The 13756-nt window shown below is 40.3% G+C and overlaps 1 protein-coding gene across 2 annotated transcripts in view; it reads left to right on the top strand.

Annotated features, from left to right (window-relative positions):
* The window catches only part of pggt1b (protein geranylgeranyltransferase type I, beta subunit), a 65342-nt gene that overhangs the window by 29627 nt on the left and 21959 nt on the right, over positions 1–13756 (top strand). For both annotated transcript variants that reach the window (XM_060844514.1, XM_060844508.1), the window contains exons 3-5: positions 808–875; positions 5541–5692; positions 8059–8191. In XM_060844514.1, the coding sequence (XP_060700497.1) occupies positions 808–875; positions 5541–5692; positions 8059–8191 (353 nt within the window). The remainder of the gene's footprint in view (positions 1–807; positions 876–5540; positions 5693–8058; positions 8192–13756) is intronic.

The following is a 13756-nucleotide window of genomic DNA, read 5'->3' as shown; positions in this document are numbered from 1 at the left end:
GGGAAGGCATTTAGAAAAGCAAACTCCAGGAAATCTCAAAAAGCCCTTGTGTTTTGTGAATGGGGAATTTGTTACCTGATCCTATCCGTCAATTCCTTAGCCTGCCAATCCAGCTTCCCTAAGCTTATACTCTTTCCTACTCCTGAATGTATAAACGGAGAATCTCCTGCTGTGGCTTTTCTCTCAACTTTTGCAGTTACTTTTAGAATCTAGCAAGGATCTATCTTTGGCCACCGATTTATCACCGTAGAAATCAAAGTCCCATGTATACAATGACACAGCTGTACTTTACAACCACTTCTGCAAACCTCTCCAGTGTCTCTGAATAGTCTCACTGCTTATCCAAATCCAGTGTTGGATGTATTGAATGTTCTCCAAATACCTTTTAGAAAGACAAAGCGATTGCCTTCAATCCCTACCAGAAACTTATTCTCTAGCCACCAACTTAGCAGAGTTTTGTTAATGCAAGAAAGGAAATTACACAAGTGTGGGTATACCGCACCAGTAAAATATAAAGATTATTTTATGTGGCTGGAATCTTTTTCTGAACATTGTAATGTGTAAAATTCATCATTGCCATAGAACTTAAGTTGTGAACAATAAGCTGAGTTTGAAAACTTTATCATTGTTTACTAGAATAAAAATGTAAAATGCAGCTGATCTAGCAGCATCAGACGAGACAGTTAACATTTCAGTTGAAGTTTTTAGCAGTGAACTTAGATGCTTACATTTCTAAAGATTTAAAATCATATTTTAATGAGCTAATTTTATATTTTATTTTAACTAAGAATTATCTTTGCTTTTCAGAATCCAATCTGGATCGTTGTGGATTCAGGGGATCTTCACATCTGGGAATCCCGTATAATCAATCGAAGGTTAGTTGAACTCTGAAGTGCCTCACTATGTAGCCATTACTTTTCTCATAGTGACTGTTTCAAAGGTCAGAGTAGGGTTTCCGGAATATTCCTCAAAAGGATCTAGAAGCAACTTCAAGTCGCATTCAGCAGGTCTCATTCTCTAAATTTGCAGATTTTGCTATAAATTTTGAACTGATGTAGTTTTTATGATTTTTGCCATTAGTCGTATCTAATCTTAAGTTCCTCAGTGCTGTTCATTTTCACTGTTTTCTTGAGAGATTTTATTTAGTATGTGTGTAGCAATATTATGGATCAAGTAACTATTCAGGTCCGGAGATGCGTAAGGTCTATTAATTGTTCCAATTGGTAAAACTCACCTCTGTCAGCAGATGTAAGGAAGAATTTGGGGACCATTTTTGTGTCTTGATGTTAAAATTGTTTTTGAAACTGAGAAAGCACTAATGTTGCAAATTTAATTATTGCTGTGTTTGTATGAGAACGTCTTAAAGTGAATTAGAACATAGAATGTTACAGTGCAGTATAGGCCCTTTGGCCCTTGATTCTGCGTCAACCTGTGAAATTAATCTGATGCCCATCTAATCTACATCGTTCCATTATTATCCATATATATGTCCAATGCCCATTTAGATGCTCTTAAAGTTGGCAAGTCTATTACTGTTGCCGGCACGCCACTACTAATCTGAGTAAAGAAACTACCTCTGATATCTCTCCTAAATCCATCACTCTTCAATTTAAAGCTGTGTCCCCTCGTGCTAGCCTTCACCATCCAAGGAAAAAGTCTCTCACTGTCCACCCTATCTAACTCTTAACCTTCTTTTCTTCAACAAAATTAACCTCCGTTTTCTCAGCCTTTCCTCATAAGGCCTTCCCTCCATACCAGACAACATTCTAGTAAATCACCTCTGAACCCTTTCCAAAGCTTCCACATCCTTCCTTTAATGGGGTGACCTGAACTACACGCAATACTGCATGTGCCCTCACCAGTGTCTTGTACAGCTGAGGCATGACCCCGTGGTTCTGAAACTCAATCCCCATACAGATAAATGCCAACACACCATATGCCTTCTTACAACCCTATCAATCTGGGTGGCAACTTTCTGAGATTTATGCATCTGGACACATTACCAATAACCCAGTACTCTGCATTCCTATTACTACTTCCGAGGTGAACTACCTCTCACTTTTCCACATTAAACTCCATTTGTCACTTCTCAGCCCGACTCTGCATCTTATCTATGTCCCCCTGTAAACCATAACAAGCTTCGGCACTATCCACAACTCTGTCTACCTTAGTGCTATCCCTAAACTTACTTATCTATCTTTCTATGCACACATCCAAATCATTTATAAACATGACAAACAGCATTGGCCCCAAAACCGATCCTTGTAGCACACCACTGGTAACTGAGCTCCAAGATGACCATTTCCCATCAACCACCACCCTCTGTCGTCTTTCAGCTAGTCAATTTCTGATCCAAACTACTAAATCACCTTCAGTCCCAAAACTCTGTATTTTGTGCAATAGCCTACAGTATGGAATCTTATCAAATGCCTTACTGAAGTCCATATACACCACATCAACCGCTTCATCTTCATCCACTATTTTGTCACCTTCTCAAAGAACTCCGTAAGGTTAGTTAGCCACGACCTACCCTTCACAAAACCGTGTTGACTATCTCTCATCAAATTAACATCTGGAAAGGATAATAATTCCTATCCCTTGTAAACTTTTCCAACAACTTACCCACAACCATAGTAAGGCTCTCTGGCCTATAATTATTAGGGTTGTCCTGACTATCCTTCTTAAAGGAACAGCATTTGTTATCTTCCAGTCTTCTGGCACTACTCCTATTGACAATGATGATATAAAGATCAAAGCCAAAGGCTCTGCATTCACCTCCCTCGCTTCCCAGAGAATCTCATTTAAATCCCATCCGGCCCAGTGTTCTTATCTATTTTCAGATCTTCCAAAATTGCTAAAACTTCCTCTTTGTCAACTGCAATGCCCTCTAATTTAGATTAGATTAGATTAGATTACTTACAGTGTGGAAACAGGCCCTTCGGCCCAACAAGTCCACACCGACCCTCCGAAGCGCAACCCACCCATACCCCTACATTTACCCCTTTTACCTAACACTACGGGCAATTTAGCATGGCCAATTCACCTGACCCGCACATCTTTGTGACTGTGGGAGGAAACCGGAGCACCCGGAGGAAACCCACGCAGACACGGGGAGAACGTGCAAACTCCACACAGTCAGTCGCCTGAGTCGGGAATTGAAGCCGGGTCTCAGGCGCTGTGAGACAGCAGTGCTAACCACTGTGCCACCGTGCCGCCCACTAATAGCCTGTATCTCCATATTCTCACTAATATTGCCCTTTTCCAATGTGAATACTGACAAAAAGCATTCATTAAGCACTTCTCCCATGTTTTCAGATTCCACACACAACTTCCCACTATTGTTTTGATTGACCCTGATCTTATTCTAGTCATTCTTCTATTCCTGATATACCTATAGGAGGCCTTAGGGTTTTCCTTAATCCTATCCGTCAACAACTTCTCATGTCCCCTCTTGGATCTTCTTAGCCCTCTCTTTAGATCTCTTCTGGCTCACGTATAACTCTCAAACCCCCTAATTAGCTTTCACGCCTCCTCCCCACATAAGCCACCTTCTTTCTCTTGTCGAACAATTATATCCAGGTTTCTTGATTGATTATTTTAGACATCTTAGTATTCCGTGCAAGCCACCCGAAGCGGCATAAACCAGCAGTAATGCTTGTTCTTGTGTAGACCCTCAAATGTAAGGAAATATAGGTGTGCAACAGAGCCACCTATAGTGATATTTGAGCAGATGGTTAAAGGCTTGATCAGAGGTAAATTCTAAAGAGCATTTTGAAAAATGATGGGTTATGGGAGGGAATTCTGGGGCTGCCATTAGTGGAGCAATTAAAATTGATATTGCGCATAGACTCAAAATTGAGTGCCGAAAATCTGTTAGCGTTGCAAAGCTGGAGTTTCGAGATAGTGAGAGGTAAAGATGTGGAGGGACCTCAAAAACAAGTATAAAAACGTCTTAATTGAGGCACTGGCCTGACTAGAACCCAGTGTAAGTCAATGGGTGAGAGAAATTTGGCCTGAATATGAATTCACTGGCTGGAGGAAGGACTGTTTCCATCTCCACTTGCTTTTGAGAAGGTTGTGTGGTGGGCTACTGCCTTGAGCCACTGAAGCTGATGTGCTGCAGCTATGTATGCCATGTTGAGGGAGAGACCTTTAGTATTTTGACCCAGCAACAGTGAAGGAATGGTGATTTGATTTAAATCGGGATGATCTGTGGCTTGGAAGGGAAACTTGCAAGTGATTAGCAAGCATCTAATGCCTTTGTTCTTCGAGATGGTTGAGGTCACGTGATTTGAGAGGGCTTGTTGAAGCCGCCTTGTTGAGTGTATCTTGTCTGCAGTATTCACTGCTGCAGTTGCATTGGTGGTAGGAGAGTGTAAATCAGATGCTTTGTTTTGTCCTTGTGTTGAGGATTTGTCATTGAAGCTGCACCTGTCCAGACAAGCGAGAGTATTTCATCACGATTTCTGTATTTTAGGTGTAGCGAAGTTTGGATGTTGAGTGAATTACCTGCAGAAATCCCAACCTCTAATTTACCACAGTATAAATATGGCGTCCTAATCAATTTCTGGAAAACACATTGGCATTCAATGGCATGGCCATGATTATCACGGGGTGATTGTTAGATTCTTTCTTGCAGGAAATGGCCATTCCCTGCCAGTGTGTGATGCAAAGATAACTTTACACTTTTCATAAAAAGCCTGAATGTGGTCCAGATAAATTCTGAAGCAGAATATGACCATATGCAGCATTTAGGAGTAGACAGTGGTGCTGGATATTGTCAAGTCAACCATTGAATAGATCTCTCCTGATTCTTATTGACTCTTGACTAGGCTTCCTTGCTAATGCATGCAGCCTTAATGTCAAGACCAGTTAACTTCACCCCATTTTTTGGGTTTAACTGTACCCGTTAATAGAAGAACACCAATAATATTTCAGACTGATAGCCCTTTGAAAGGTTCATGACCTGAAATGTTAACGCAGCTTTTCTCTCTAAAGTAGCTATGCATGATACTATTTGGCTACTGCATAGATATGACAGGGGACATCACCTGGCCACAACAGGAAAAGTCATAGGAAGCTGTCAGTGCATGTGGCAGTGATGTCATTGCAGTCTGTGCACGGTGAAGTCATTCAGCGCATGTGCTGCGGCCTGGGGTGAAGCTGCAGCTGTCTGCTTGGGAATGGCAGCCTCCCAACAGAATTGGGTGGTTCACTATAATAAGCGAACCACTTTTGTGCTTGGAGTGATTGAAATACTGGGCAAAGATTGCAAAATTAGGAGGAGTTGGAGTGTGTGTGTGGCTGCTGAGGGAAAATAAAGTTAACTCATTAGGTTACATTGTTAGGCAATTTCATTTTGCATCCTGTACTGCCATCTTTAGGCAATAAGTTGTTTTAGCTGCTTGAGAACTTTGGTTTCTTTTTGCTAGGTGGTATTCCCAGAAACCATAATGTGTGCTTTTCACATGTTACCAAACTTGAATATTTTGATTTCTTTTGTACCATTTTGTCTAATGATGCTTTTTGATGTTCTTTAGGATAATGGTTCTCATCATTTATACGATAGTGGTCACATAGCCATGACATATACTGGTTTAGCTAGCCTAGTGATCCTCGGAGATGATCTGAAACGGGTAAATAAGGAAGCTTGTCTGGCAGGGCTTGGAGCTCTTCAACTGGAAGATGGCAGGTACAGTGAAATATTTCTGTTGCACTCAAACAGTTATTCAAGTAATTATTGAAGCACCCAATGAAATTGATAAAATAATATGTAATGGCTAGTTGTGTTCTATGGTTGAATTGGAAAGTTCAAGCTTTGCTCACTTGGGATCTTTGGTGCCTGTGAATAAGACACATTGCTTTTTTTTTTGTGAAACAAATGATTGATTTCCTTTACCCTTGCTATGGATGGAGTTCTAATCCATTATCTTTTTCTTCTAAATGTCTTTTATACAATTGTTTAATTTTTTTTTAACTCCCCCTCAAATTTGACTTAGATTAGATTACTTAGTGTGGAAACAGGCCCTTCGGCCCAACAAGTCCACACCGACCTGCCGAAGCGCAACCCACCCATACCCCTACGTTTACCCCTTACCTAACACTACGGGCAATTTAGCATGGCCAATTCACCTGACCCACACATCTTTGGACTGTGGGAGGAAACCGGAGCACCCAGAGGAAACCCACGCAGACATGGGGAGAACGTGCAAACTCCACACAGTTTGTCGCCTGAGTCGGGAATTGACCTGGATCTCAGGCGCTGTGAGGCAGCAGTGCTAACCACTGTGCCACCGTGCCGCCCATAGCATGTGGTATAATTTGTCAAGTCTGTTACATTTACCCAAATGAATCTTTCCTTTGTGAGATTTTATGATTATGGTATGGAAATAACATTCTAATACTGATTATCAGCCATATGTATAAACTTGTCAGTGGGAGCGGGAGTGTTGTTATTTCCACTCTCCATTTTCATCCAACACAGAAATCTCATCCTCTGCATTAAAGCAAATTGTTGAATGCAGCTAAAACTAAGAGATTGAAGGGTTGGTGTTGGGATATTTACAATTCAGTTTGCCAACTGGTGGAATATTCACCTATTGAAATATTAGGAAGCCATAGTTCCACTATAGCACTGAATTTATTCTTTGCATTGTAACTACAAAATACATTTGTAGACAATAGTTGGTTGCTTTTGTAAAATTTAATGCATTTGCTTCATTGCAAAATGTATCTTAACAGAGTTTGGAATGATTACTGAAAGTGTCCTAATCAAGAAGCAAATTGGAATTTTAGAACTGATACATTTATAAAACAGTAAGTACAGAAAAACATGGCCAGGATTTTCAAAGGGTGTAGAGCCCAGGACTCTATGGGCTGGCTATGCGATTCACAATTCGGGAGGTTGTGTCAGGATCTCTGTTGGTTTTGAATTTTCAGCTGCTGACAGATAGTTGGGGTGGAGTGAAGAGGAAAGGCATCTCACTCCAATTAACAGTTTGTTAACTTCCTTAAAGGGCAGTCTGAAATAGAGCAAAGTTGTCATTTTCTCCTGGCATACCAAGTTGTTTTGTGCACATTAGTGCAGAGTTAACCGGTTCACTGCACAGATCAGAACTTGATTTGAACATCTCCTTAAATTTAGCAAATAAACCTGGCGTGCACTGCTGTCACTCATCCATGGCCATTTTCTGTAATGCATTGCAGTCCAAAGTGCTGCCTGTTCTAATTGGTAAGGCGGAAGGAGCAGATTTCAACATGGCTGCTGATGCCACTTCACCCCTCCCTCCTCCACCCAATTCTCCTGCCTCCAAGCCAGTTACTGTTTGTTTGCATTGAAGCTAGAATTATTAATGTAATGCAGATCAGACCCACAGTCAGAACCTGGATTCATTCGGGTGACATATTCTAAATAAAAGCAGAGTGCTGCATATGATGGAAATCTGAAACATCTGAACTCTTTAATAACTCTCTCCACAGTTGCTGTCATAGAGGTAGCGTGGTGACACAGTAGTTAGCACTGCTGCCTCACACTGCCAGGGTCCTGGGTTTGATTCCAGACTGGGTGACTGTGTAGAGTTGGCATTTTCTCCCTGTCTGCATGGGTTTCAATGGGTGTTTTGGTTTCCTCTCAATCCAAAGATGTACAGGTTAGGTGGATTGGCTGTGCTAAATTGCCTCCAGAATGTATTGTGCAGGTAGAATGTGTGGGGTTACAGGGGTAGGATGAGGGGTTGGGCTGTTTGGGATGCTCTTCACAGTATTGTATGCTCAATGGGCAGAATGGTCTGTATCAGCACTGTAGGGATTCTTTGACCACCTGAGTTTCTCTGGCATTGTGTTTGTGTCACATTCTGAACTCTGCATTGAAAATCTGACCTTTTGTTTTCAGTATCTTAAATTTTATTTTCACACTGAAGATTGAAATGAATGTTAGAACCACTAAGTGTATTGACTATGTCTAGACAGTTGCTGCAGTATTTTTTGATTTATTATTTGTATTTAATTTTTTAGTAAAATTTATTTATATCACTTCCTGTTTTCCTTTCTGCCTTGTAGTTTCTATGCAGTACCAGAAGGAAGTGAAAATGACATGAGATTTGTGTATTGTGCCGCTTGTATCTGCTATATGCTTAATGATTGGTCAGGAATGAATACACAGAAAGCCATAGAATATATCAGGAAAAGCATGGTAAGTGACAAAAGAGAAGAAAATGAGCTCTTTAACCTGAACACATCATTTGAGTTATTGAATTTCTTGATTTTGTTCTGTTGAATGGTTCATATGGTTTAGTTCTCTCAACTTGAGCTCATGGAATTTACCTTACAAGTACCAGTTATACAAATGGCAGCTATAGTTCTTCTGAGGATCCAATTTTTTTCATTTCTGAAAGGGGATCAAACCTTTTTAATACTGTAATATTCGCAAATAATAGAGACAGATGCTTGTCTTTTGCTCATTGATTTGAGATTTGCCCAGCAGAAAATGTAATTACAGGCAATAAAATCAAACATACCACAATCGTCCTGGTGACATTTTAATAGCTGCTGTGGGTTGTGCTTTGTCACTTTGTTTACATTGCACTTTAATAAAAATGTCTGTGTTTATTCAGCTAGAAATCAAATACAATGTATTTTGGTTGCTTGAGGCAATTTGGAAGTGTTTTGAAAATCACTTAGTTGAAATTATTTTGCATTGTTATGAAAAGGTTGTTAAAAACCATTTATGATGCAATGCTCCTCTCATTTCAACAATTTACTGTTTTGAGTATCGGGTACTAGTAATTAAATACTGGGCATGGTGCTATTTAAAAAAAACTCACCCTATAATACTTACTGTTAATCTGGAATTTGGGATAATGTGCTCTATAGTAATATCTTAGAACAAATTATAAGCAAAATGGGTATGATTAAAACTATTTAAATACTAATATTCCATACTCTTTAATAAAATTACAGTAATTGTATTTGACTAATTCATAGGGAACTATTGATTTCACAATTTTTCAATAATGTGGCAAGTATGGATTTTTTTGTTGGTACAGGAACTTAATGCATTTGTTCTAGAGTCGTCTTGTTATAAATTGTGCTTTGTGTTTTAATGCAGCCGACTTCATAGCCTGATAGATTTCTCTTTCAGTAGTTTGAAGAGTACTGAATGACAAGGCAGCAACTCAAATACAACAAAAGTTTCCAGGACAGAATCATACCTATTTCAATCATGCACCAGCAACATTAATCGCTAATATTATGGTCTCTTGGTCTTATAGATAATGCAGAGTGTTCTATGAAAAAGTGTCCTGGGGCAGTATTGTTGGTTTGGTGTTCATTGAGGGGATAATGCAGAGAAGGTGCAGCCTCTGGTTCTGCTGACAAGCATGGGTATTTTTTAATCCACTATGAAAGTGTGTTTTTGAAGATAGTTGTTTCAGGGTAGGAAGTAAAAAAAAATGGATTTTGATTTGCATTTTGGTGAGCAAACCAAGTGGCCGTTGAAGAAAACACATACTTAATTTTGTTGATGCTTCCATTCTCCTATACTTAAAATAAAGAAACTGAGTGTATGTAATCATTTGTGGTCAATCGTGATGTTTAGCCCTGAGTGACCACTTGTACAAAAATGTTCAGCAAAACCTTGCAGCAGTTGAAATATTCTTTGAATATCTTGTTTGCTGTTAAATTCTTGGATATGGATTTTCAGTTCTGAAACTCTAACCACAACAGGGATGTGGTTGAATTCTTGAAGTGATGCATTTCTAACATATGGGCCCATACCTTTTGAATATGATTATAGTACCTGTAGCAGCAGAGAGTGAACATAGATGTTGGGTCCACACAAACTTGACTGAGTTTTTGAAGAAGTAATGAAGAACATTTGAGGGCAGAGAGGTGGACGTGATCTGTACAGACTTGAATAAGGCGTTCGACAAGGTTCTCCGTGGGAGACTGGTTAGCAAGATTATATCTCATGGAATATAAGGAGAATTAGCCATTTGGATACAGAACTGGCTCCAAGGTAGAAGACAGAGGGTGGTGGTGGGTTATTTTTCAGACTGGAGGCCTGTGACCAGTGAAGTGCTACAAGGATCAGTGCTGGGTCCACTACTTTTCATCATTTACATAAATGATTTGGATGTGAGCATAAGAGGTACAGTTAATAAGTTTGTAGGTGACACAAAATTGGGGGTGTAGTGGACAGCAAAGAAGGTTACCTCAGATTACAACGGCATCTTGATCACTTGGGCCAATGGGCTCAGGAATGGCAGATGGAGTTTGATTTAGATAAATGTGAGGTGCTGCATTTTGGGAAAGCAAATCTTAGCAGAACTTATACACTTAATGATAAGGTCCTGGGGAGTGGTGTTGAACAAAGAGACCTTGGAGTGCAGGTTCATAGCTCTATGAAAGTGGAGTTGCAGGTAGATAGGATAGTGAAGAAGGTATTTGGTATGCTTTCCTTTACTGGTCAGAGTATTGAGTACAGGAGTTGGGACATCATGTTGCAGCTATTCGGGACAGTGGTTAGGCCACTTTTGGAATGTTGCATGCAGTTCTGATCTCCTTCCTATTGGAAAGATGTTGTGAAACTTGAAAGGGTTCAGGAAAGATTTATAAAGATGTTGCCAGGGTTGGAGTCTTTCAGCTTTATGGAGAGGTTGGAATAGGCTAGGGCTGTTTTCCCTGGAGCGTTGGAGGCTGAGGTTTATAAAATCATGAAGAGCACAGATAGGATAAATAGACAAATCTTTTCCAGGGTGGAGGAGTCCAGAATTAGAGGGCATAGGTTTAAGACAAGAGGGGAAAGATACAAAAAAGACCTAAGGAGCAACGTTTTCATGCAGAGGGTCATACGTGTATGGAATGAGCTGCTAGAGGAAGTGGTGGAGGCTAGTACAATTGCAACTTGAAAAGGCATCTGGATGGGTATATAAATAGGAAGGGTTTGGAGGGATATGGGCCGGGTGCTGGCAGGTGGGACTAAATTGGGTTGGGATATCTGATCAACACGTACAGGTTGGACTGAAGGGTCTGTTTCCACGCTGTACATCTCAATGACTGTTTGACTCTCTAAGTCCCAATATATCTGAATATGGTATTTGGAAAATTGAAACTTCCAATTTGTACATAGGTGGAGTCTGAAATCCTGTGGAAGAAGTCACCAACTATGAGTTAAAATCTATGACTGTAAAAGGTTCTTGCACACTTTTTTTAAACTCAGGAAAAGTTAAAAGGATTAAAACTTGCTGTAGCTCTTGGGTAAAACTGATCACCACCACTGCAAAGATCCATTACTAACTAAAGACCTTTGCAGTATAATGACTCCCACTCCCACCGCTAACTCCTGCCTGCCTCACCATAACCCTACACCCACAAGCCAACCTATCCCTTACCTGCTTACCTCAATCCCTTCCCCTCCAATCATTTATCAAGAATCACGAAATATTTTTTCTTCAACACGCAATTACACTTACAATGCTCTGACCTCCATAATTATGAAGTGCTTTGAGAGGTTCATGTCAACTCCAGCCTACCAAGTTGCCTTGATCCTTTACAATTGTTACAGTTGCAACAGGTGCACAACAAATGCCATCTCCCTGGCCTACACACATCCTGAGAACGCCTGGATAACAAGGATGCCTACATCAGGCTCCTCCATATTGACTACAATTCTTCCTTTAACACCATAATTCCGAACAAATTCCTGTTTAAACTCCGAGGTAGAAGTCTTGGCTACTCCCTCTGTAACTGAATCCTTGACTTCCTGACCCATGGACTGCAATCCAGTGGTGACTGCACACCTCCACTGCCAAAACTGGTGTCATTGTAAGGCTGCATATTCAGCCCCCTATTGTATTCCTAATATGTTTGAGACTGTGTGGCCAAATTCTGGCCCAGTTCTATTTGCAAGTTTGCTGATGACACCAGTGTTATAGGTCAGATGTCAAACAATAGCGAGACAGAATGTAGAAAAGAGATTGAATACTTAGCAGCATGGTGTGAAAACAATAATCTCTCTAATATCAAAACAAAGAAGCTGGTCATTGACTTCAGAAAGCAGATTTTAAGCCCCTGTATGTATCAAGAATGTTAAGAATGTCAAGTTCCTTGAAGTGATGATCAACAAGCTGTCCTTGTCCACCTACGTTGACTCAACGGTCAAGAAAACATGATTTCTCTACTTCCTCAGGAGGCTAAGGAGGTTTGGCATGGACTGGATGTAGGTTTGCTTGCTGAGCTGGAAGGTTCATTTTCATACGTTGCATCACCATACTAGGTAACATCTTCAGTGAGCCTCCAGACAAAGCTGGTGTTTCCTGCTTTCTATCAATATGTTTGAGTTTCCTTTGGTTGGTGATGTCATTTCCTATGGTGGTGTCACTTTCTGGTCGTTTTCTCAGGGGGTGATAAATGGGATCCAAGTCGATGTGTTTGTTGATAGAGTTCTGGTTGGAATGCCATGCTTCTAGGAATTCTCGTGTGTGCCTCTTGTTTGCCTTGTCCTCAGAACTCTATCAACAAACACATTGACTTGGATCCAATTTACCACTCTGAGAAAAAGAAAGGAAATGATGTCACCACAGGAAATTACATCACCAACCCGAGGAAACTCAAACATATAAATAGAAAGCAGGAAACACCAGCAGTGCTTCATCTGGAGGCTCACTGAAAATGTTATCTAATATGGTGATGAAATGTCTGAAATTGAACCTTCTAGCTCAGCGAGCATACCTACATCCAAAACCTCAATCTGAGCTACAAATCCTCTCAAAACCTGGCATGTCCACTATCACTCTTAGCAACTTTTAGGTGCATCATAGAAAACATCCTCTCTGGACACAACACAGCATGGTATGGCAATTGCTCCCATGATCATTAGAAATTACAAGGAGTCGTGAATGCAGTCCAGTCCATCACGCAAACCAGCATTCTATCCGTTGACTCCAGCTATACTTCCTACTTTGGGAACGCAACCAACATAAACGAAGACCTCTTCCACCTTTTTGCGTCAGACAGAGAACGTGGAAGTTTAAACACACGCGAACAGATTCGAAAGTACCTTCTTTCCTGCTGTCAGTTTTTTTGAATTATCCTCTCAAATGTTCATTCTTGTCACTCTCTGCACCTTTTCTTTGACTATAAGACTGTATTCTTCACTGTGTTCTGCTACCCCGATGCACTTTGTATGGTATGATCTGCCTGTATAGCATGTAAAACAAAACTCTTCACTATCTCACACATGCGACAATAGTCTAATCTTTTTTGCTGCTGATTCCCCCAAACTGTCCCACCACCACTGGTATCCTATGGGGCCATAACTTCACTTCCCAATTGCTGTTGATGTCTACCCACCTCGCTTGTGCTGAGGCTTCAGGAAGTGAACAACCAGCATCAGAGGGCTGCTGATAAGTGGGCACTTTATCCTAGCTTTGTTCAGAACAGTTTGGGCACTGATTGAAGTCCTAGAACATTAAGTTCACCAATAGTACAAAATGCTAGAGATTAATATTGGTGATTAGATGTTAGTATATTAGTGTATTATCACTGCAAGTTATATAACCTGTCAATTTCTTTTCTGTTTTATCATTTTGCCATCAAATCTTTTGTCATGTGTATAAATAAGAGTATTTAAACTTGGGTCATTGTGCTAAACATAAATTTCATCTACCTACCCTGATAACCTTTCATTAACTGCTATGTAGACATAAAAAGCTTGTAAGCGATGTAACATAATCAGCAATTACTAGCACAATTTCCA

This window comes from Hemiscyllium ocellatum, chromosome 2 (assembly GCF_020745735.1).
Source record: "Hemiscyllium ocellatum isolate sHemOce1 chromosome 2, sHemOce1.pat.X.cur, whole genome shotgun sequence".
Classification (NCBI taxonomy): Eukaryota; Metazoa; Chordata; class Chondrichthyes; order Orectolobiformes; family Hemiscylliidae; genus Hemiscyllium; species Hemiscyllium ocellatum.
The sequence above is the reverse complement of the archived record's forward strand: the minus strand, read 5'-3'. Positions and strand labels throughout refer to the sequence as shown.